This window comes from Acipenser ruthenus, chromosome 47 (assembly GCF_902713425.1).
Source record: "Acipenser ruthenus chromosome 47, fAciRut3.2 maternal haplotype, whole genome shotgun sequence".
Lineage (NCBI taxonomy): Eukaryota > Metazoa > Chordata > Actinopteri > Acipenseriformes > Acipenseridae > Acipenser > Acipenser ruthenus.
In genome coordinates, this window is record NC_081235.1 from 3,852,140 (window position 1) to 3,875,900 (window position 23,761).

Sequence of the window (23,761 nt, forward strand, 5' to 3'; positions counted from 1 at the left end):
TGTTTAATGATTTTAGTTTTCTTCCTACCTGGAGATATAATGTTAAAGTCTCATTATCTTTTGGAATAGTTATGGGCTGGAAATGAATACCTCTGATTACACCAGCAGTACAGTATTTATATACTGCTGCTTTATAAATCAGGAAAGCGAAAAAAGCATTTATTTATAAATGATGTATATAAATCAGACATTTTAAATGGAAAGGTTTTGTAAAAACAAATGTGCAAGTCAGAGAAAAATGACAGGATGAAGTACACCACCCAGGACACTTCTGCACTGCGCATGGTATGGAGCCCAACAATAACACAGGACGTGACATCAATTCAACTCCGATTTATAGCACTGCGGCTGGAGAAATGGGTTTTGCCAAAGTTCTAAGTTGTCGCGCTCTTGAAATCCAATTGAAAATGATTGTGGCGTGTTTGAAGCTACATCGCCCTGGGCAAGGTCACCGCCTGTGGCTCCCGATGCGACTTCTCATTCCTGCTCATCGCTCGTATTCATGATCCCTATTAGAATATTTATTTATGTGACTATTTTTAGGACTCATTTCCTATTTCACACCGGTTATCTGCTGAAGAGACGTTTATTGTGTTTGGGAATGTGTGGTGGGGGCTTGGTGGCGCCGTGGTTTAATACACTAGCCTCTGGAGGCCTGGGTTTGAACCCAGCTTAGGTCAATAGTTAAATGCTGTAGTTCAGGGCAAAATGAATGGACTGCAAGTAAAATGAACATTGAGAGTGGTTCTGGGAATCATTCAGAAACGGTTTTATGTTGAATCTTGTATCAATGGTTGTATCTGTAGCACTCTAAAAGTGAAATTAAATATTTACTATGGATGTTGTTTTAAATTTAACGGAACTACCACGGTGTATATTTGCAGAAATAAACTTCTCTATTGTCATATTCTTCGAATCCTGAGTATGCTCACTTAAAGGTTTTCTCAATGGAAACAACCCTGTTGTAAAAGCATAGCAAAGTGTAATAAAGCACAGTGAAAGTGTGGTAAAGCAAAGGGAAGCATAGCAAGGTATGGTAAAGCATATTAATAAACACTGCAAACCAGGGTAAACTATGGCAAACGCATAGTAAAACTGCAGCAACGAAATAAAACATGAAATATATATATATCCCATTTCCTAGACCCAATATTCACAGAATGACAAATTCTAGTGACGTGTCGCCTCTGTTACTTTCTTGGTGCTAATATCGACTCACCTGCAACCTGTCTTATTAACAGATAGGCAGCTATTCCAGTCACACTAATTTGGTTAGAAAAGCACAGTGTGTCTTTCACACAGTTTAGCTGTGTCATGGATACAGTCTAAATATGTTTGCATTCATGCTTCAACCATGTCTTAATTATATCAACTACAGTCAGCACTCACATATCCGACCCTATAAAATTTGGACTTCAGTGACGGTTAAGCACGCATATCTGATTATCTCATTTTGACCCGTTCCAACCCTTGTAACCCTTCCTTGCAAAACAGGCAATATCAAAAATACGTATCTGAAAGGACTGTGTTTTGAAATAAGTCGGCTTCCATTTAGATGTACTGTATTGGTTTTGTTGGTACAGTACTATATTTGTAACAGAAGTAGTATTTTAATTTAAGTCACACCTTTGATAGAACCATAGTGAACAATACTCCCAGCTTAGACTTGGTAAGATCTGTTAACGTTGAACTCCCTCCTTGTCCTTTTAGCTTTACATTGCAGGCCGTTACAGAAGCAGAGGTGTTAGAGCACTTCAATTAGATCCGAAGTCAGTCAGCAGGCTGTGATGAAATTGATCCGTTTTTTGTTTTTTTAAAATCAGTATCATTTCTGTGCCTCTTGCTATTTTATTTAATCTTTCAATTAAAACAGCTGAAATTCCTGCAATATGGAAATCTGCTACTTTCCTACCCCTTTTTAAAGGGGGTGATAGGCCAGACCCACGTTGTCATTGACAAAAGCAATTTTGTGCTGCTATTTTTATAGATCTAGCAAAGGCAGTTGATTCTGTAGATCACTCAATTCTTTTGAAAAGGTTGGGTGATATCGGTTTTAGTGACGATTCCCTCAGATGGTTTCATAATTACTTTTCTGATTGGGGTTCAGTGTGTTAAATCACATACATTTGTATCTCAATATCTTAGTTACAAAGGGAGTCCCACAAGGTTCTCTTTTGACACAATTCTTTACTCAGTAGGCTCTTCCATGTCTTCAGTTGTGTCTGATCTGCAACTTGGTTTTGACAGCGTTCAGGCGTTTTCTGGTCTTCTGCTGAACACTAATAAAACTAAATTTATGATGTTTAGTAGAAAAAATGGCAGTAGAATCTGTAACGGTGACCACAAGATTTTAACTCTCCATAAGACTGAATTGGAGCAAATCAACTTACAAATACTATTTGGTTGGACAGTGCATTAACTTTTAATACACATATTGATAATATACAAGCTAAAGTCAAATCTAGACTTGGCTTTCTATATCATAACAAGTCTTGTTTTACTCATTCTACCAAGTACACCCTAGTTCAAATATCCGTCCTTCCCATTTTTGATTACGGCGATGTAATTTACAAAATGGCTTCTAAAAAGACCCTTGGGGGGCTCGCTGTCCTCTATAATTCCGCTGTAAGATTTGTGACTGCTGCTCCTTATCACACTCACACTGCGGTCTTTACTCCCTGGTTAACTGGCCTTCTTTATACACAAGACGTTTGACTCACCGGTATTTACTTGGTAAAACTTCTATTTATTTGCAGAAATTACTACTAATCTCTTCCTCATTTTATAATTTACATCCAGTGAATGGATTAATTTGGTGCTGTCTGGGGTTGCTTCAGCTTTTGGTCGCACCTCATTTCGGTTTGCTGCAGCCAGCGACTGGAATGCGTTGTAACTTAGGCTAATGTTGCATAGCTTTCTTTCCATGGAAGCCTTTAGCCATAGGTTCAAATCTTTGCTGACTGATATTTGTGCTTGCTAATTGTGTGATTTTTATCAAGTTTTAACTGCTATTGTAAAAAATATATATATGTTTGTATTTTTTTTATTTTTTTTATTTATTTTTACTGCTGTAGTGCGAACCTCTTGGTCAGGTCGTTATTGTAAATGAGAATTTGTTCTCAATTGACTCACCTGGCTAAATAAAAGTCAAATAAAAAACTAGAGAGACGACACGTTAACTGTAATACAGTACAGCCTTTTAAATCCGGTACGCATTGTAGCGGTATGTAAAATTTCCCATTAATAACCCAACAGCAAAATGAAATCTAAATGTTATCCACACACGGAACTGCGTAAAATGTAAAAGGCAATGCAATTTAGCAAAACCAAAAGATTGAAAAAAAAAAAAAAAAACAGTTTCCAGAATTACAACAGTATCCAAAGTCAGTATTCAAAATTGCAGAATATAGTGCTCGATAAGGCCCTAATGTCACAGTTCACTTGTAAATGAAAATGCACAAAAGCAACAAAATACATCACAGTGTCTAAAACTGTTTAATGATTAACTGTTACATTATCCTAGCTTGTCTCGTTCGCTTTGTTTTGGCTGCATTTTCGTCAGGTGAAACTGGAGAAAGCGCTGTTTAACTGCACAATATAAGACAGACTGATTTGGCATTAATAGAATTTAAAAAAAAACAAAAAAAAACTGGCTGTGACGGATATTCAGATAAATTGTAACGTTGAAGAGATGGGCTTTGTATCAGAAAACTGGAGTCGGAAATTGTGTGTGACGGGTAAGTGCATTAATTTGTTACATTTATATATAATTGGGATTGATTTTATTCTTAATACAAGGGCTGTAAAATGTGACTGACGTATGTCTGGGTAACGGAGATCCGAGTGCTGACTGTAGTGTATTTCAATATAGGTCAAAAATGTATTTTAAAGAATCAATTAGGTCCTTAGCTTAGGAACTTTTATATGTAAAATATATCATATTTAAAACTGTGGATTGTCTCTGGACAATAATTGTTCTACATCTCCAGTGCGCCCCCTATCATCTATTTCCAGTACTACATTACACTGGTCCTCATGAATCAGTTGAAGTCTTTGTTAGGTTGGCTGCTCGATGCTTTGCAGATTGGCAGTGCATTGCTGACTGATTGGTTCTACACGTACAGATGTGTTAAATACGGCTCAAAGTTCAGGGGTTACATTCCCCTGCTAGTGAGTTCTGTGAGTTTTCAAGCTCCGAGGGGGACTGGCTGCAGCTGATCTCGACAGATCGTTCGCACTGATGGTGAAAAGTTCAAAACCAAGGGAAATTTGGGGCTAGAAGAGAATGCAGGCAGAGCGCTTTCATACAAAGAAATAATAAACATGGTACATATGGAAAAGGTTACTGCGAGAGGCTGGGGCAGTGCAAGCACGGGCTCCTCCGTTTCAAAGTGAATACGCTGTGTTGAATCATCTAGTGCAGTGTTTTCTGTCCTTACATAGTAACTGAAAAACTCAAAAGATTCTGAGCATGCAGCGACAGCTTCCCTCTGAAACACACCTTGTAACCTCTACAAATCGAAGAGGCGAACCCCCACCAAAAACTAACGGCGCTCAGCAGCCCCTGTGTCTCCCCCACATTCAGTTACCAGACATCCCGGGATTGTCCCAGTTTTCAGCCTTCGTTTTTTGTCCCGGTTAAAAACAGTAAAATCGACCCGGTTTTGCAATTACAAAACTTTATCAGTGTGCTCGGCAAGTTAACAGCAAAGTAATTGTATTAGGGTGTGTTAGCGCTACTCAAAAAACTAAAATAAACTATGCTATGGATTATTTGTTTAATAATTCTGATTATGTGTATATCACATGTTTAAATGGTAATAGCTGATCTATTTTTTCTAATCTGGCTTATTTAACATGTTTTGATTAGCTGACAATGGAAAGAAAACTTGATCTGCAATAAATACACCAGATGTTTAAACTATGCCTGTGTTATTATATACTGTTATTTTAACAGCTTCAGAGTTGCTACGGCTTCATTGAATTGAAGAAAAAAAAGTCCCAGTTTTTCCCTCAGGAAATCTGGTAACCCTAAAAATGTGTGAAGGAATGTTTATTGTCACATCCCAGCACTTGCTTTCCCATTGCTGATTAAAAAACTCAAATCATCGGACACCTTCCTAATGTTTAGTCTGAACCTCTGTTTAACTCCCTGCTCTGTTGGGAACTGGAACACACTGATGCACTGTGCACACTACCTAAAAAATACGAGATCGTCACATGTTGAAAACCCGATTTTTGAATGGCTGCGTGTGTTGATTGGGGTATTTAGGTATTGTGGATAGGGTGTTACTTACTGGATATAAAGCCCAGATTCATACAACTTACAACTTAAGGGTCTGTCACTTGACATGACAATTTTCCTATATGACATTTTTTATTTTTCATAACAGCAAAAAAAAATATTCCCAGGTAATACTCTAACCATGCACGCACATACAGAAGGACCTCATAACCACTTAACAATCGCACAGCAACTGAACGGTTAACAATATTTGTAAAAAAAAGAAAGCTATATTGGATTATAAATGCAATTGGAAACATCTGTAGGAGGTTGGGAGTGTATGGTAGGTGAAGATCAAGGCAGTTGTCATGTTCACCCCATGGAAAATGCTCTGAAACAGTCCAGCTGTGGGTTAGCCCAGTGGGGTATAGCTTGATCAAATCAACTCTACAGCTTCTTATTGGTGTACCTCTTTTAAGCCTTGAGAACCAGTGTTGCCAGTTAAAAACCAGCACATCTAGTTACTGGACAGGAAAAACCTGCTGAACAGCCCATTGGGATTGTAGATACTGGATCTAGATTAGAGGAGGACCTCTAAGCCAATTGTAATGCAGTTCAGTGAGAACGTTCTTCAGCTCAAGAGTATTAGAATCTCGGGATCTAAGGAGGTGCCTTTATGTATGCCACACTTCCACATGCATCTGGAAAAAAAATACACATTTAGTGTGATGTTCCCCCTCGGAATCCCATTAATAGTGATTCCTCAGAACTCAACGAGTTTTCCCCTGTAAAGTGTAAAAGAGATGAGTAAACAGATGGGGCTCTGTCGTCAGGGCTAGCACTGATGAGAGCTCCACCGTGGAGAGCCATTCTGGGGGGTCGGACAGGGCAGGAAGAGGCACAGACAGAGGCCTGTTTGTAGAGAGGCATCTGGGGAATGTGGGAGTGAGGCTGCCGCTCTGGGTTCAGTCTCCCCGGTTGTCCTTGGGAAGAGGGGATAATGCTGGGTGCTTTTTACTGCGGACAGGAGAGCAGGAGATGATGAGAGATACAGCCTCGGCTCTCTGCAGTTGGGAAAGAGAGCCATGCTGTCTTCTTTTTATTGTTAATTCAAGAGCAGCAGCTATCACTTTAGTTTAACACTTAATATTACAAGGGGATAGGTGTAGCTCTGCTTGAAATTCAAGGGAACTGAGTTTTGAGGGCATCGCTCAGTTGGAATTAATATAAACCAGATCACAAAACAAGCAGCAGAAAACTCTCTGCTGGAGAGAGGCCCAGGACTGAATGGCAGGCAGGGGGTGTTACAGTCAGTAATGAGGTGCTCTCTCTCTCCCTCTCTCTCTCTCTCTCTCTCTCTCTCGCTCTCTCTCGTTCTCTCTCTCTCTCTCTCTCTCTCTCTCTTGCTCTCTCTCTCTCTCGCTCTCTCTCGCTCTCTCTCTCGCTTTCTCTCTCTGCTATTTTTCTACTTTTCATTCATTTTTTAATGTAAGTGCCATTTTAAAACATTATCATCTTTTAATATTTATTACATCTAATAAAGCATCAGTTCTTTAAAAATGGCGCTCACATTAAAGTGGGCGTTTTCCAGTTGTTTTTAAAAACGTATGTTTATCTAGCGAACCACACCGAAGTGCGCTCACTAATGGATATGTTTAATAGTCAGGTTTATGATCAATCGAATAAGGCGTTCCGATGTTCCAAGTCATAAACACAAACAAACAAACAAGAATGACGTGAAACCTGTATGTAACCAGCGCCACTGCAGTGACTGTCATTCTGTGATTGTACAGAGACGATGTCTCCTCTCCGCTGCCAGTCTGACAGCTGAGAACTCCTCCAGAGAGGAGACGGACTTCCTTACTGGCAGTTTCTGTTTCCATTCGGGAAGCACTGGGCAGAGTTGGAGAGGAAAGTTCAAATCTTCACTGCTGTGGAGGCGGTATCGCTCCGCACGTTTCTATTCATTTCAGAGTTATTTCACAGGAGTGAAGTGACGCTACATGTCTTGTTTCATCGAGGGCCCCCAATGAGACCTTTTGACAAGAAATCATTCCCTGGCAGATCAATAGGCTGCATTCTTCCTTTTGTTTGTGGAAAAACTAGTGAGAGGACGTAAAATAATAATTGATGTGACACTTCTGTTCCCGAGTCTGTCTATCTTCACAGTGGGTCACTTTTTTTCTTCAAGGAGAGGATGTTTCTAATAAAGTGGCCATCCCTCAGTAGTTGATTAAACTCTGCCCTGCGTTACTTCCTCTGCACACTGAGCAGCTTGCTGACTACCTGCTTAGTGTTTGGGTTCTCATGCGTATTGATAGGTTCACAATCCTCTGCAGCCGTCATCTTCCCGTCAGTCACCAGTTGCTTTGCACTGGATTGCCCTGTTGCAGTTGCATTCTGGGATACTTCCCAGAGACTGAACAGAACTATCAGTTCAAGACGATAGTGCACCAATCCACCGTGCCAGAATTCTGTGCAAATGATTTCCAGGGACACCACAATCCCTGGATCTCGGTGTACTCATGTTTGAGTTGAACTTGAAAGATACCTTCCAACACTTTGTGGAGTCTGTGCCACGCAAATGGTGACCCAACCCGATGTTTAATACAGGTATATCCTGGTGTGGCCTTCCTTCTGTGGTTGATATGTAATCCAGTAGTGTATTCAAAAGTTTAACTTAAAGATTTCCTTTCAGGAAAGTACAAGGGTGCTCAGGCCAATAGTCAGCACACAGACTTGGTAGAAAAGTCAATTTGAACTGTAATGACATGTATTCAGTACAAAACGTTTTAAATGTTATTTTAAAAAAAATGTGTAGTTCCTTTATTAAACTCCTTAATAATATCCAACAGCAAACAAAAGCAATTGCCAGTCATTAGGATTTTAACTCACAGCAATATCCACAGCTAAGTATTTTAAGTTATCCATTAAGCTGTCTGCCAGAGGCGCAGTGAAACACAGTTTCATATTGACTTGCCTTATTCTTATTTATGGCCAGGGTATTGTATTAATCTGATGAGATCCCTGGTCATTAATTAAGAGGGGGGGTCAATCAATGGCAGAGACGTTAACCACTGAGGGAGCAAGACCCAGACACTGGAACCGCCACGGTTAAGAGCAGGCTAATGAAGAGATATTGCTGGCCGCAGATGGACTGAGCAGGGGCAAACGCAGGCATTGGCAGCAACATTTCTTCAGCTCTGGAAAGATTAAATACATTTTCCTGCACTGCAGTAATATTTTATTAATATCATGTCATGTTTTTATTTTTTATTAATATAATGTGTATTTTGAAATGATATTCTCACAATAGAGTTCTGTCCCCCTGCAGCACATCATCGAACAAATGTGATATTTCTTACACCCACTGGGGGCAGAGTGTTGCAGGGGGGACAGGTTAATGGTTACACCCTGGTGTACCAGCTGCACATACAAAAATGTCATACTGTTCGCCTTGCCTAACCTGTTTGGTAATTGCAAAGAAAAGAGTTGTTTGCAGCTAAACCAGTGGGGTACAGGCAGTTTGTACTTCAGACTGTCCATGTGAACTCAGCCCTCCCCTGCCTCTGTTTCCTACACAGGTTCCAGCAAGGGGAGTACACGGTGGAGGTGAGCATCAATGACTACCTGGATATCTATTGCCCCCACTATGAGGAGGCCCTGCCTCAGGAACGCATGGAGCGCTACATTCTCTTCATGGTCAACTACGACGGCTACACCAGCTGTGACCACCGCACAAAGGGCTTCAAACGCTGGGAGTGCAACCGGCCACAGAGCCCCAACGGGCCCCTCAAGTTCTCAGAAAAGTTCCAGCTCTTCACCCCCTTCTCACTGGGCTTCGAGTTCCGCCCGGGCCACGAGTACTACTACATCTGTGAGTATCCGGGCCGTACCAAGTGTGCTGTAGGGGTTGGGTTTGATTCACCAGTGAAAGCTCCAGAGAACTGTGTTGTCCCAACTCTGTCTGCTCAAACAGTGCGAAATAATTTTTGTTACAGTAAGTGACACCCTAAACACAGTGTATTCACTTATTATAAATCAGAAAAACAAAGATTGTATTCACAAACTACTGTTATGAAACTTGCTAAATGGGGATGTGTAGGTCACCGTAATTAGCTTTTCCAGCAAGTTGAATTTTGAAATGACAGAGATGCGTATCACACAGTGGACAGGCTTCAGGGTCTCATTATTGATAGTTTTATACCGTTTTTCTTATTCCTTTTTGGAAGTTGGTAGCATCATCCGCAGTCCTGCGTCTTCAGTCCAAGTGAAAATCTAGTCGGGTAAAAGACCCACATGAAAGTTAATGAGGATTTTTTAAGACCTTGGTTCGTACACCATTCCATTTCTGAAATAATACAGGTGACCTGGATTTGGACTTGGGCTTAAAATAGCCGACAACTTGATTGCACGTTACTTTCTTGATGAAAATGTCAATTTGTCAAATGGCAGCACTTTGTTCGCTGTAGAGTTTGCCAGCGCAGGAGGAGATCGGTGCAAACCCGGTTACAGGCGCAGTCATGCAGAACATTTGAAATTATGCTGATTGGCTAAAGCATATTTAGCGGACAAGCTGATGGAGGCAATTGCCACCTCCTGGCTTCTTTAGCAGATGAAATCCATTAACCTCAACGTGGTCTCCAGTGGGGGGGTCAGACGTCCTCCGCTAGCTCAGTGTCTGGGATTGGGTTGCGGGTGTTCTGTCTGAACGTGGTCTCCGCTCTGGGGGGGGGGTCAGACGTCCTCCTCTAGCTCAGTGTCTGGGATTGGGTTTGGGGGTGTTGTGTCTGAATGTGGTCTCCACTCTGGAGTGCGGGGGTGGTGGGGCGGGTCAGACGTCCTTCGCTAGCTCAGTGTCTAGGATTTGGTAGCGGGTGTTCTGTGAGGTTGACAGGATTGAATCTGCTCAGCTTGTTCAGCTAATGGCCTTGAGAATGACAACCTCTGACCCGCTAAAAAGGTTTCCCGCCGGGAGGAAGCGGCTGCAGATCTCAGCAGGGAGAACCATCAGCTCTAATGATGCAATTCCAACGCTTTTTCGCTTTTATTTCAGTTTTTTTTAATAATTGTTCAAATCTTTTTCTTTAAAACTGTTTAATGAAAGCATGATTAATGAGGCCCCTGTTCTTTAAGTGTTTCTGTGTGTTTGGCCAGGGAGCAGATAGCTGGAGTTTGGTTTGAAGCATTCAGTGCCACTGTGCTAGAGGATGTATTCTGGTCCTAGGTTCTTTTTTTTTTTTAAAGATTAGTCAGTAGTTAGAGAAAGCTAGGGACTGCAGTGAAGTCAATAGGTGGTTTGAGTAGCTCAGTGGTTAGAGAAAGCCCCAGGCTGCAGTGTGGAAGGCAGTGGGGTTTGAGTAGCTCAGTGGTTAGAGAAAAGCCCCAGGCTGCAGTGTGGAAGGTTGTGGGTTTGAGTAGCTCAGTGGTTAGAGAACATTTCTGTTCACTTCAGAATTTAAAATTTGCACATAATTAAAAACTTCCAGTCTACACCTAGTGCTGTTTTGAAACGGCTGTTTTTTAAAAGAATCTCACAACATGCTTCGCTGTGAATGGCTGTAGAATGAGCAGAAAGATGACCTTGACAATGTAGACCCTGAGCCAATGACCCCACTGTGCCCTGTTGACCTGCCAGGACCTCAGAGTTCACATGTGGAAGTTCAAGTGTGTCGAGTAGGCTGCTATAGAGATCACTCAGCCACACCACACTGGCAGCGGCTTCCGATCCTCAATTGCTCTTTAATGCACTCCCAGTCCGAAACACCCAGCCGCCTCCATTGTGTCCCCGTTGTGATGGAGCACACAGAGAGCTGGGAAGCTGTTTGCCGGTCTTTCAATGCAGTTATTCTTCGGAGAGAAAAGAGGATTGTTTGGCTCCTACCAATATTGTAGCTGTCAGGTCCTGGGGGCTGGGAAAGGGAGCGCAGGAGGGGGCCAGCCTCTGTTAACTGCTCACAAAGGAGTCTGTCCATCATCATTCGCAGATCAATCACAGATAGAGAGCCCAGAACCAGGACACAAGGACACAGTGCTGTTCTCAATCCGCCCAACCCCCTCCCTCCCTCAGTTTCATCTCAGGGTGATTGCTGGCTGACAGCAGCCTCTCCACTGTGCAGCCTGTTGAGGTTCGGTACACTCCAGTGCCCCCAGGATCCGGTATGGGGCTCACCACCGGAATACGAAATGAAGCAGAATGCGCACAAAGGTGTCTCCAGACCAGGGGGGCTGGATAAAGGATTTACTCCCAGGTCAATACATTTCCTTCTGAGCAAAGAGGGTTTGATCTCCGAAGGGCTTGTGACTTAGAGTTATTCAATATGTAATGCTATTTTTTTTTGTGTGTGTGTGTGAAGGTACTGTACCTCTTCATTATTTATCAAAACCTATTTTAATGATCTAAACAGTGGCAGATCTTAATACCGCCACTATAACATATAGAACCCTGATTTAATGAAGAATCTTATTTTACTGTGTTTTTATTGGATGTAGTAATATTAACAATCACCCCTGAGAGTATACATTGCCTTTAAAAAACAGTTGTTGTTGGTCTTCAGAAATTAAAGTAAGTTTGGCAAGTGTTTAGCCAGTCTGCAGTCTTGCAGTATGTCAGTGTGCGTGAGTGTGAGACTAAAGCTGAGGAACACAAAGCCACTTTCAGGAACAGCGGCTTGAAACCTGGTTCCAGGAGACCGGGAGACCTCGTCTGAGGTTGCTGTATCAAACCCCAAGTCTCCCCGGGTGTGCCGTGCAGTGGCCTGAAACCTAGTCTCCTGAAACCAAGTTCCAAGCTACAAAGTGGCTTTGTGTTCCCTCAGCTTGAGAGAGACTAACAAGTTTCTGTTTTCTTCTCCAGCGTCCCCCCACCTGAACATCGTTGGGAAGCCCTGTCTGAGGCTGAAGGTGTACGTGAAGCCAACAAGTATGTCACTGCAGGACACTAGAGAGACTGTGCTTATATTATACAGCTACTTCCCTGATTCTTATCTGGTCTGACAAAAAATATTGAAAACCAAAGCTGCTAAAAATACTGGTAACACTTATTAACAAAGTTGTAGTTCATATGAATTTATCAGTAATGGATGATTATTATAATTCTGTTGAAATCGTTAATTGCCACCTTCTCATTTATGGAAACTAAAACTTCTAAAATTCCCTATTGTTTTCCTCAATCTGTTATAGTCCATCGTGTCTGTATACCTGTACTGTGAGACTATAAGGAATTCATGCTCTGCTAATGGTATGCAAAACGTTAAGTCAAGGTGTCGAAAGTTTCTGTTTAGCAGAAACTTTGGTCTACTTGCTAATCGAATCAGACCATTAGGGTCTTATAGTTTCCTGTAGTTTTATTCAGGTCTGTCTGATGTCTCCCTGTCTATCTTATCATTCTAAATTAAAGCTAAGAAACTAAGTCAAGGAGACACACGCTGTGGCTCACCCCTTCTGAAGAAGGAACCAGCCGAAAAAAGTTCTCCATGACTTGGTGTCTTATGTTTACCTTTGAATTGTGATTGAGCGCTTCAGGGTTGCGTATGTTTATCCTGTGCCTCTCCTGTCTGACTCTCCTCTCCCTTGGTTTCAGATGACTCTGTGTACGAGTCTCCGGAGCCCTTCCTCACTGATGATAACTCGGGCTGTGGCTTCTTGCTGTGCCCCCTGGCTCTGACAGTGTCCCTGCTGCTCTCACTCCTCCTCTCCTCGTAGCACTGTGAGGGTTCACACACGCTGGCTGGCGCACCCCTCTTCTCACCCACAACACAGACGTGGAGAAGCAATTTCAGAGGCCTGAGGAGTTTGTGTCATTTTTCAGAAAAAAATGGAGAACTTCTTCAAACTAGATGGACCTCGATTGAATGGGGGGAGGGGGGAGGATTGGATTCTGGTTTTATTTGAAGCCCATCTACCAACACTGTTGTTTTTAATTGTGACTGTTTTTCAGCGTTTGTGCTTTTCCTGGTTGGTTTATATGTGCCAGTTGCCAGGGGGTCGACATCATTTCCTGTTCCCATTTTTCACAACATAACAGAAGGGACAGTGGAAGGACCTTTGTTTCACGTTTTGTAACCCTTCAATTTCAAACCTGGATTATGCGGCACATTCTGAATCTGCCAAAGACACCCAATCTTTTTAAGCAACGTTCAATGTAACCCTGTCATGTGATGGGTTATGGGGTCACCATGTGGCACTCGGGAGGATAAAACATTTTGAGTCAGTTTTTCAAATTTTGCAGCCGGTAGTCAACCTGCCTTTTCCCTGGTGCTGACCTGCTTCTTGTCCTTTTTCTTCTTCTACTTCTTGTTCAGAAATAATTAACCCTTCTCTGTGATACTACAGGAACAAAGACTCTCCTCTGTGTTTGGTTCAAAGGTTTCATGATCTTGCTCCACCTGGGAGCTGGATACCACGAGACATCAAACCGTTGTTCTCACCCAACCAAGGGATACCTGCAGTTAAAAGAGAATGAAGAAGCGTTTCACAGTTGTAGAGCACTCTGCAGAAGCAGCTACTGCACAGTGTTACCAACTTCAACGGCAAACTCTTCCTTAGGGCCTTGATAAAGTTTTTAGCAGCTCATCTTAGATCCTGTTATGCAAAAACCCTCTCACCCCCACACACACCATCCTGCTGTTCTGCGTGTGTATGTGTACACGTTTTACTGTCCTTGTCCTTGACTCCATTTAAGTGCAGATTCACTGTTTCAGACATTGTCTTCACACTCCTTAAAAATCGGACTAATTGCAAAAATGAATGCCGGAAAATAAGGTTCACGCTAGGTTACCATGTCCCCACAAAGACTGTAACAGCAATCTACATAAGCACAGTGCATGTGTACGCACACATATATGCTTTCTCTCAATCATTCCAAATGATGTTTTATAGACGCGTGTTTTAATTTTGTCCCCCTGGCCTCCCAGGATCTCGCTAAGTGAAAGGGATTATGGGAGGCAGCCTCTTGACACATTCCAGATGCTGATCGAGTGAGTGCGTCCTCTCCTGGGTAGCTGCCCGGGTCCCAGTTCCTTTTTGCAGTGATCAGTTTAATGAACCGTTGGCAAAAAGAACGCTTCACGTAAAGCAATATTGAAAGCTGCCGGTGTTCAGCAGGGTGAGATGTAGTCACTGGAAGAATTTCTGTGCCACAGCGGACCGTTTTAGTTGCAGTGTTTACAAGAGTACGAGAATGGGCCAATTCATATGAATGTCCCCCTTTGTATAATATTGTCTATTTATCTTAATGCCTGATGAAAATCTCATTGACTCTCTGCGAAAGAGGTTTCAGATACCATGATGTGGTAAATGGTCTTTAATTGTAGACCACCTTCCAGATATTGGTCATTTGGTTTGACGTAAGACTGAGAATGTGTTTCAATGGAACCAGCAATGCACGAAAGACACAGGGAGGGGCAGGGGGTCAGCTGTCCCTTTTAGGTCCAGTAGTCAGAGTTTCTGATTTTAGACGTTAACTGATGAACTTGAAAAAACATAGAACTGAAACTGTCGCACTGTTGTTCTAGTTTGAGAAGGGCTCAGGAGGCCTCAACCCATCAAAACCCCTTCAAAATATTTAGGTATTGTAGGTATTGTATGAACGTAGCTAGCTCCAGAAGATGGGGGACAAATTCTACATAGAGGAGTATAATCTCTTCTGAAAGGACAGATTGGTAAGGAAGAGAGAGGAATTGGGAGTCTTTACCTCAGGGAAGGACTACAAGCCAAGGAACCGGAGTCGGTTTGGGTCAAGCTGTTAGTTAAAGAGGTCTGTCAATATGGGCATGACCCCAGGAATAGAAAGAATAGCAAATTATTATGAGAGCCTATGAGGAGCATGATAACGTAGGAACTGTGAATCATGGGTGATTCCAGCTTCCTCAATATACACTTAAAAATGTATTTCTAAAACCAGTTATCGGAGGGCCACTAAACACAGGCTGGCCTTATTTAAAATGGGCCCAGATAACTGCTAACCCATTAGTCAAATACCCATAATCTACTAAATAATAAATATTAAGGGGTAAACTTGAAGAGTTTGCAGTGGAATCATAGGAGATAGCCAGCATGGATTTAGAAGAGGAGGGCCCTAACTAACTAAACTTATCATTTTAGGAGGTTACAGCTACGGTAGCTTATGGAAGCACTTAAAATATAATTTACTTTAAAAGTGTTGAGAAAGTCATGTAAAATCAGATTGGGGTGAAGTACTTGGACCCTTACCGTTCTTTATTTATATAAATACATTTTATTACATTTGCAGATGGTATAAAACTAGAGGGAGCAGTGCGCACAGATAATTCACATTTATTTCAAAGGGATTCAGACATGCTGGCAAATGAAATAGTAATACTGCATATCACAAATGCATTGGACAAGTACAAAATGAATAGGATTGAAAGGGATCTTGGAACGGAGATGCAAGTCAATGGAAATGTTGGGTTTCGTAGACCAAATTGGCTAAAACAAAGTCTAGGGGAAGGTTAAATGAGACGCTCTTGTGTCTAGCTCAGTTCACATTATTGCACTTGAGAAGGGCAACCAGGTTAAACCACGGTTTAAGGGTACGAGCATTAGTCTAGATTAAAAAAAGACGGGTACGTTTATAAAGGTTTATAAAACCCTAAATGGTATAGGCATGGTTAACCCAAATCACGGTTTCAAATTTAGCATGTCAAGTTGCCCTGGAGTAAAGTTCAGAATGGAAAGTTAACAGAAAATGTAAAAATAAATAAGTGAGCGAGTGAAGGAGTAACAGCAAGGGCTAGGGACGAGCTTCTATGGGCCGCACTGCCTCTTCTCTTCACCTGCGTTCCATTCACTCACAGGGATACACACACTGATTCGGTGACTTCATTGAGACAGCTGGAGGGTTTCTGCCACATCCGGCAGCCGTCCGCTACGGTCATTGAACCGGCGCTCGCTGGAGTCGTTCAAATGTGCAAACGCTATAACAGCTGGTTTTGTTTTGTTATTTGTTCTGTAGGAAAATGCATCTGTTTTTGTATCGTTGGTTTGTTTCTTTTATTGCTGGGAGTATTACAAAGTGTTTGTCGGCCGTGGTGACGATTTGGGGCTGTGATTATGCTAGCCTCTCTGGTTTTTGTGATGATGATGATGATGATGATGATGATGATGTTTATTATAATTATTATTATAATTATAATAATTATAATAATATTTAAGACTGTGGTGGCAACTTAAACTCTTCTCATAACCAAATAAAAATATCAAGCAATGGATGACCTCCCTCATGCAAAACGATAGAAGCTAACTGTTGGGGATTAACAAGAAAAGGTGAATCCTTGAAACGATCGACTGGGCTCAGTGCCGGAACTGTGGAGCATTTCAACACAGGTTTAACCCTTTTGATTTGCTTCTTTCATTTCTAAGTTATCGGAATGAAACTCATTCAAACTAAATCAAGCAAACAAACATTTCGGCATAATACACCCCACAGATTAGCCGAAATCGTGTCTCCGCTTGAGACCCCACCCCTGTGTTTAGTAGAGCATTTTACAGCACTGGGGAATCCCTCCTGGAATTAATAAACCACTTATTTTTAGGGGTGATCCCAGCATACCCAATGGATAGGTTACCCTAGTGCTGTAAAACGCTCTTATGAACTGATCCAGGTTGATCAAATCGCTTTGTTTCTTGTAATTTTTACTTAAAACTAATAGTCAATCAATCAGACATAGGTTTCAGCTAATGCCTTCATACAGTTTCTTATCTCAGAATTTACGAGTTAAAAAAACTTGCAATAAGATGGAGATTATTACATTTCATCAGAATTGATTTTTGCTAGTGAGTCCCATATTCTGACAATCTAAAGCAAAACTTTTCTAAGTTTAGATTTTGATTTTGATAGTAATAACAGCAGCCAAAGTTTGTGCTCAGCCTTTGAAATATGATTCTGTTCATCTGTCATTTCTCACAATGAACATTTGTGAAAATGATCGTCAATAACGCTCATTTAATGATTTCTGACAACCAGAAACAGTTCATCCAAGCTCACTTGCATGGCAAAATAATCCTTTTGGAGTACATTTTGAATCACAAAATGAATCCTAAATGAATGAATGTGTTTTTTTTCTTTATCTAAATACTTTTATTTGGTGCTGTATTAAGAACCTCAAGTTAAAAACAAACTTAGGCAATTTTTGCTGTAGACAAATATTCTATAGGGGAAAGGGAGAAAGAAAAGGGTTGATGTTTTATAAACTTGTATAGAAATGTGTGTCAATTGCCCTTATATAAATTCTATAGAACAGAATCTTTATACAGAGTGTGTACAGAATTTGTATATCAATGTACAAGGGAAAGAATATTCATTTGAAAACCACAAACACCCCCCCACTGCCCCACCCAAATGGTACAGTCCAGGCCCTTCCCCTGTCTACCAGAACTGAGAGGGATCTAAATTGGAACGAACTGAAATGTAACTGATGTCATGGTATTATCATGTATGTGTTATTGAATGTGCGTTGTATGCTTTATATAGCATTCCATGTGGTGCACTGAAAGTGCAGTGTGTTGTGTAAGGCATGCCTTAATTTTGGTCTTTTTTTTCATGTTTTATTATAATATTTTTATTATATTATTATTTGTATTTTTTTTGTAAAATGAAAGGTACTTGCTCTTTGTTTTGAAATGCGATATTTCAGTGTATCCCAGCCTAGCTTTTTCATTTTCATTTTCAGACATTGTGGCTTGTGGTTACCAATAATCTACTTTTGAATTCTGTATTTTTTTATAATAATAAAATGGGAAAATAAAAATCTGTAACCAGAGAGAGAGAGAGAGAGAGGGAGCAAGCTGATTCGCTGTGTGTTCTTGTTTGCTGCTCTGCAGTTGCAGTTTCTTCTGTTGCTGATTTCATACTGCTTTTGTGCACATTGTAAAAGAACAAAAAGCTAATATAATTGAACTTGAATTTAAGTCCCCACATATACTGAATATTGGTGCCAGCTTAAAGGTAGAAAAAATAGTGTGCATATTAAATAATCTCCTGAGCCACTTATCATTCGTGGTATTTGGTTTCCAATTTTTTACTCTTGCTTTTTCATCACATGCTTCAAACTAATTTGTAAAAAAGTTACTAAGATGCTTTGAGTTAGTTCCCCGCGTGGCTTTTTTGAATCATCAATGTAGGACTAATGTGATCTCACAGTCTGCACCTGTGTGAGCTTCCTGGCTGACGATTGCATTGTGACTTAGCTGGTTCAGTTAATTACTGCTGCTAATGAGATGAGTCTGATTTCTTTATTCATTTCATTTTTTTCAAAGTTTAGCCTGGTAAATTTGCAATGTAATTTTGCAGTTTACTATACTTTTAATATGCATCTAGTTGTATTGATGTATGTGTTTTATCTGAGATTTACCATGCTTACCTGTCCTTAACCATGACTGCAATCATATTGCGTGTTGCATTTCTTTTACCATGGTATAGCATGTGTTATTAAAGATGCACCCGCATCAGTGGAGCAATAAATAGCATTGGAGTCACCACTGAAGAAAGACACGGTTTCAAGAGGAAGGAACGAGGGACTGTATTACTGACTAATAAAATCAAGGCTCTGGTTGAGGTGCTAGGGCTGAAATCTGATCTCCCCGGGCAGACAGCACACACATCTTTGGTGGTCAGGACTGTTTTAGACATTTTCTGTAATACTTCAGTTTCATCAAGGGAGCAGCAGAATGTAAGAACGAAACTTCACGGTGGGGGTCATACACGCTACATCGCAGCAACATTGGGAGCTGCAGTGAAAGGTTAGTAACAGTCTGTGTGTCTCAAATGTTCTCCCCTTAGCCTTGAAGTTGAGCCTCCACACACACACACACATACACACACACACACACACATATAAACCCCTTTCTTAAACTTCTGGACGCGTCCCCCAGTGGTAAACAGTGACAATACATCCTGTTTGCAATGTTAATTTCCTTCATTTAACACATATTTTAGCATAATTAGCAGGAGAAGGGCAATCTGCTGCTAATTGTTTCTGCATTTCAGCCAGCTGATTCACATCCTACACTTTTTTTTTTAAACACTGGGGGGCTGGCTTTCTTTGTTAATGAGAACCATCTGTGTTGAGTACTGGAGAGCAGAGAGAAAAAAACCAAGAGGCTTCATTGTGAAGCTGAGGACTCCTAACTAGCGCAGAAACAAGAGCAGCTGAAGGGGAGCTCAAGTATTTTGAAGTGTTTCGGCTCTTTCTCTCTGCTAGGAAGTAGTTTTTTTTCTGTGAAAGAAATGCCAAATCACCAAACCTTTATCTGTGCGCTGAAGAAGTCTGCTTAGTGGAAGCAGCTGCTAGCTGAATAGACGAGGGTGCTGGAGGCAGGGAACCTGATCTCTCTGCACGGGAGAATGGATTGGGTTTCTTTTTATATCCAGTGTTGGAATAAGGTCGCTTGGGGTATAGCCACATTCTGTGGCTGATCTACCCGATGTAGAGTGCTGAAACACAGAGTTAAAATAACCAGTTAAATGACCGAAATGCTGAAAGAAGGAGGCGTGAAACACACAGCTTCATAGCTGCTCATAGTGCAAACCAATTCATCTATTTTCTTGTTTTTTTAACAGTATTACTTTTTTTTTTGTATTGAGACTCTTTTTGTTGTGATCCTTGCTGTCTTTCATGGTTCTGGTTGCAGCTCGACCCTGCAGTGATTAGTTATCAGGAAGCAACAGCAGATTCCAAATTACAAAATGCAAGCAAAGCACCATCTTCAACACAAAAAAGTGATGATATTGTTAATAAAAAGTAACATTGAACTGTGGTTAGCTTTTGATTAACCATGGTACCTCACTTCCCATGTTGTAGGTCACATGATTGCAGTTAGACCAATGGAGGGAATCTGACCCACAGCACTGATCAGCTATAACAGGATCTTTTAATCTATTGTGCTGTATTCAAAAATGGGAAGAAATTGGTTTTAAAACCTTGGTTCACCTTCCTTTTTCATTGACTTTGACAATGAATCACAAAGTTCGAATGCTTTTTGGAATGAGAAGTGAACTCACATTTTAAAGTTGCTAGTAACCTTATTTCAAAGCAGACTTTGTAAAAGTTTAGTGCAAAAGACCGAGCTACACATTATTATTATTTATTTCTTAGCAGACGCCCTTATCCAGGGCGACTTACAATTTTTACAAGATACAATTTTTACATACAATTACGTTATTTTTTTACACATTATTCTTACATACAGAACTACCCGACAAATTCATTTCTTAGCAGACACTCTTATCCAGGGTGACTTACAATTGTTACAAGATATCACATTATTTTTACATACAATTACATTATTTTTTTACACATTATTCTTACATACAATTACCCATTTATACAGTTGGGTTTTTACTGGAGCAATCTAGGTAAAGTACCTTACTCGAGGGCACAGCAGCAGCGTCCCCCACCTGGGATTGAACCCACGACCCTCTGGTCAAGAGCCCTAACCACTACTCCACACTGCTGCTCATATAGGAATACACAGCTATTTTAGAATAGCACCTGTTCTGTGTTGGTTAAAGCTTTGAAACATGATTGCAGTGTCTAATAGTTAAGCATTAACTGATGGAAGCAGGCATGGAGAGAATAACAAGGAATTCAACAGTCACAATAACAATTAAAAAGGACAGATTAAAAGCCGAGACAAGCAACAAGCATTGTGTACAGTACGTGAGGAGCACGCATTTCAAGCGATCAAGGTCACGCATGTGGTATGATCACAGTCAGATACTGGTAAGCTTTAATAAGTTAACAGTTTAAAGCAATATTTTACAAAGCTTCCTGTGTTCCACAGAAAGAGATTTGTAATTAAAATAAAGTTTAACCTGATGCATGTAAAGCCTTTCTAACATTGTTTACAGCTCTGCTTTTTTCATCCTGCTGAAGAAGGACTTTTAGTCCGAAACGTCCTCATACAATAGATTCTTTATCAATTCTTCACATTTTTGTGTACCTACATCACCTGTTTCTTTTTGATCTTGGACCTTTTGGTACACAGTGGTTTTCCTTTTTCCAAAACAAACAAAAATATAAATAGGTAGATAGGTAGATTCCATGAATAATTGATACCAAAAAATCAATTATAAATATATATAATTTTTTTTTATCAATTATTCACATTTTTATGTACTTGCATTACCTTTTTCTTTTAGATTCTGCTCTCTGTGGTACATAACAGTTTTCCTTTTTCAAAATGTATATATATAGTATGTTTTAGTAGATCCTGATATTGATGTGATACAGCCATCTTAAATATCTTTGCATTGGGTGGAAATGACATCACAATAAAATGAGCTGTTCTGTTTAATTCTTCTTATTGAATTATATATTTTAAAAGATACTGCAGGGTGGTGTGTAAGATGCAAGCTGCCTCACCTCTATTATGGCATGCAAAGAATCTGCCTTGACCAGTGTCTGAATGGTGTTTCAATGAAGAGCCCTACAAGGGGAGTGCTGTATCACAGTATTGTTTGCAAACGAGAACCCGTTTTTTTCAGTTTTTCTCTGTGTGGTCTTTCCATGCTGTGCATGTCATAAAGTATGGGGAGGGATCTCTCTCGGCAGTGCACAGAGCAGGCTGCAGGTTTAGTAAACCCAGTGAAGTATTGATGGTGCTGTGGAGCTGAGATCTGCTGCTGCCCAACGCAAGGTAATGATTCACAGATGTGCGGGCGATCTCCTTCCAAGGACAAGTCAAGACTTTAAAGAAAGCCAATTAATCTTAAGACTTGTCTTCTCTTATTAGCATTATTTTCTACAGGGACAGATGAAAAGAGCAATTACACTTTGAAGTTCTAATTAAACACTGACGGGGGAGTTTGGAGATGCTTTTTGTTCTTGAATTTAGATTTTCTTTTTTATGGGGGAAAAGAAAAAAACTCTTTTTGTATTCAGTTGTAGTTGTGATTCAAGCTTAGGAGGTCTGTCATCTCTTGTGTGTTTAACCTACACAAGAGTGGAAAAAAATCAAATCATTTACATATTTCATCTGTTCTCTTTGGAGATCAACACAACATGTATAACCAGGAAATTTACTGTTTGGAGAACATTTCAGTCACATCAAGGTTGAGGAACTGTTTTTTAAAGGTCATGTAAGCAAAGCATTTTCTTACGTCCTATTAGCCAACATCCTGCTACACTAATTCCACTTCCCCACCAGAGTCTTACACCCACAAAACTATGGCTTATACAACCAAGCCCCCCAAAGACTGTAAACCACTGGGACCGATGACAGCGATAATGAGACGATTACATCACTGCATGCAGGTGCAGTGCAGCAAGCATGCAAGAAGCAACACCAGTAAGCACCTGTGAATTATCAGCCCCTAACACGACCGACTGTATGAATTTAAAAACCTTTATGCTTTGAACTATGTGCACATGCTTTGATGTTTCCCAGATCAGCATCATCCAGTGAGGGGGTGTGCCTTGGCATGAACCTTTATTCAAATTCATAACGGATATTGCATTCCGATAAGACCGGGGGAGGAGTTCTTGGATTTTTTATGTTTTAGCTGATTAGGTGGACTTTCATTTTTATAATATGTTTTTAATATTTATTTTGTTTCCAATTACATTTCATGTTTAAAGAATAAGGTTATTATAAAGTTACCCAGTGTGTACAGATCACCATGTCTCTAATACTTATTATTATTATTATTATTATTATTATTATTATTATTATTATTATTATTATTTAAACTTATTTTATATGATCAGATGATGCATTTCTGCATTTCTCTGTATTTAAAGTATTATGGATTTTCTTGTTGTTACTGCATCTTGTAAAGCGCTTTGTGATGGTAGTCCACTATGAAGGTGCTATATAAAATAAAGATTGATTGATTGATAAAAGAGAAAAAGTCCAGCTTCAAAAAGAATTCTATTGAATCATCATGACAAGTTGAAAACTGCTGGTGCTGACGATTGCTGACCTTTGAATTCTATAGACTGTTTGATTTCAAAAATTCTCTCTACCGTGCTAAAAAAAAAAAAAAGAGTGGTATACAAGCGGTATTCAGTGGTTTAAAAACCAGCCTAATTACTGAAGCCCGCTCCTGAATTCTGAGAGGGTTAGCTCCAGCAGGATCATTTAACCTGACATTCAAAACAAAACAGCAATTTCTGTCACGTTCAGTAAAAGAAATCTCCGCGAGAATCCTGAGCTGCGATGAATCGAGGAGGGGAGGAAAGGGGGAGGGGGAGCGAGAGAGGAAACCTTTCAAATCACCTGCTTTCATTCCTCCCTGTCTCCAATCCTGACATTATTGAAGTCAACATGGAAAAAAGTGGGGCTGTCAATCATCCGGCTAATTATGTCCGCAGGGAGGTGAATTTGATAAAGCGGGCTAAGTAAGTATTTATTCTTTATGACAAGCTAGTGAGGAGCTGGGATCTGTAGCCCTATGATGGGCATGGGGAACTGAAGTGGGATGATGAGGAAACAGGCAGCAGCACACCTGACTGCAGCTTTCGTGTTTGGATCCCATTAGCAGCCTCTGAATGTGTGCTACAGTGGCACACGTGT

At 40.5% G+C, this 23,761-nt stretch overlaps 1 protein-coding gene across 1 annotated transcript in view; it reads left to right on the forward strand.

The window, feature by feature from the left end:
- LOC117966300 (ephrin-A2-like) overlaps positions 1 to 18,012 on the forward strand; it is a 105,669-nt gene extending 87,657 nt beyond the window's left edge. Inside the window, exons 2-4 of the mRNA XM_059013921.1 lie at positions 8,809 to 9,101; positions 12,081 to 12,146; positions 12,807 to 18,012. Of these exons, the coding sequence (XP_058869904.1) occupies positions 8,809 to 9,101; positions 12,081 to 12,146; positions 12,807 to 12,928 (481 nt within the window). The 3' untranslated portion in view covers positions 12,929 to 18,012. The remainder of the gene's footprint in view (positions 1 to 8,808; positions 9,102 to 12,080; positions 12,147 to 12,806) is intronic.
- The last annotated feature ends 5,749 nt before the right edge of the window (positions 18,013 to 23,761 follow it).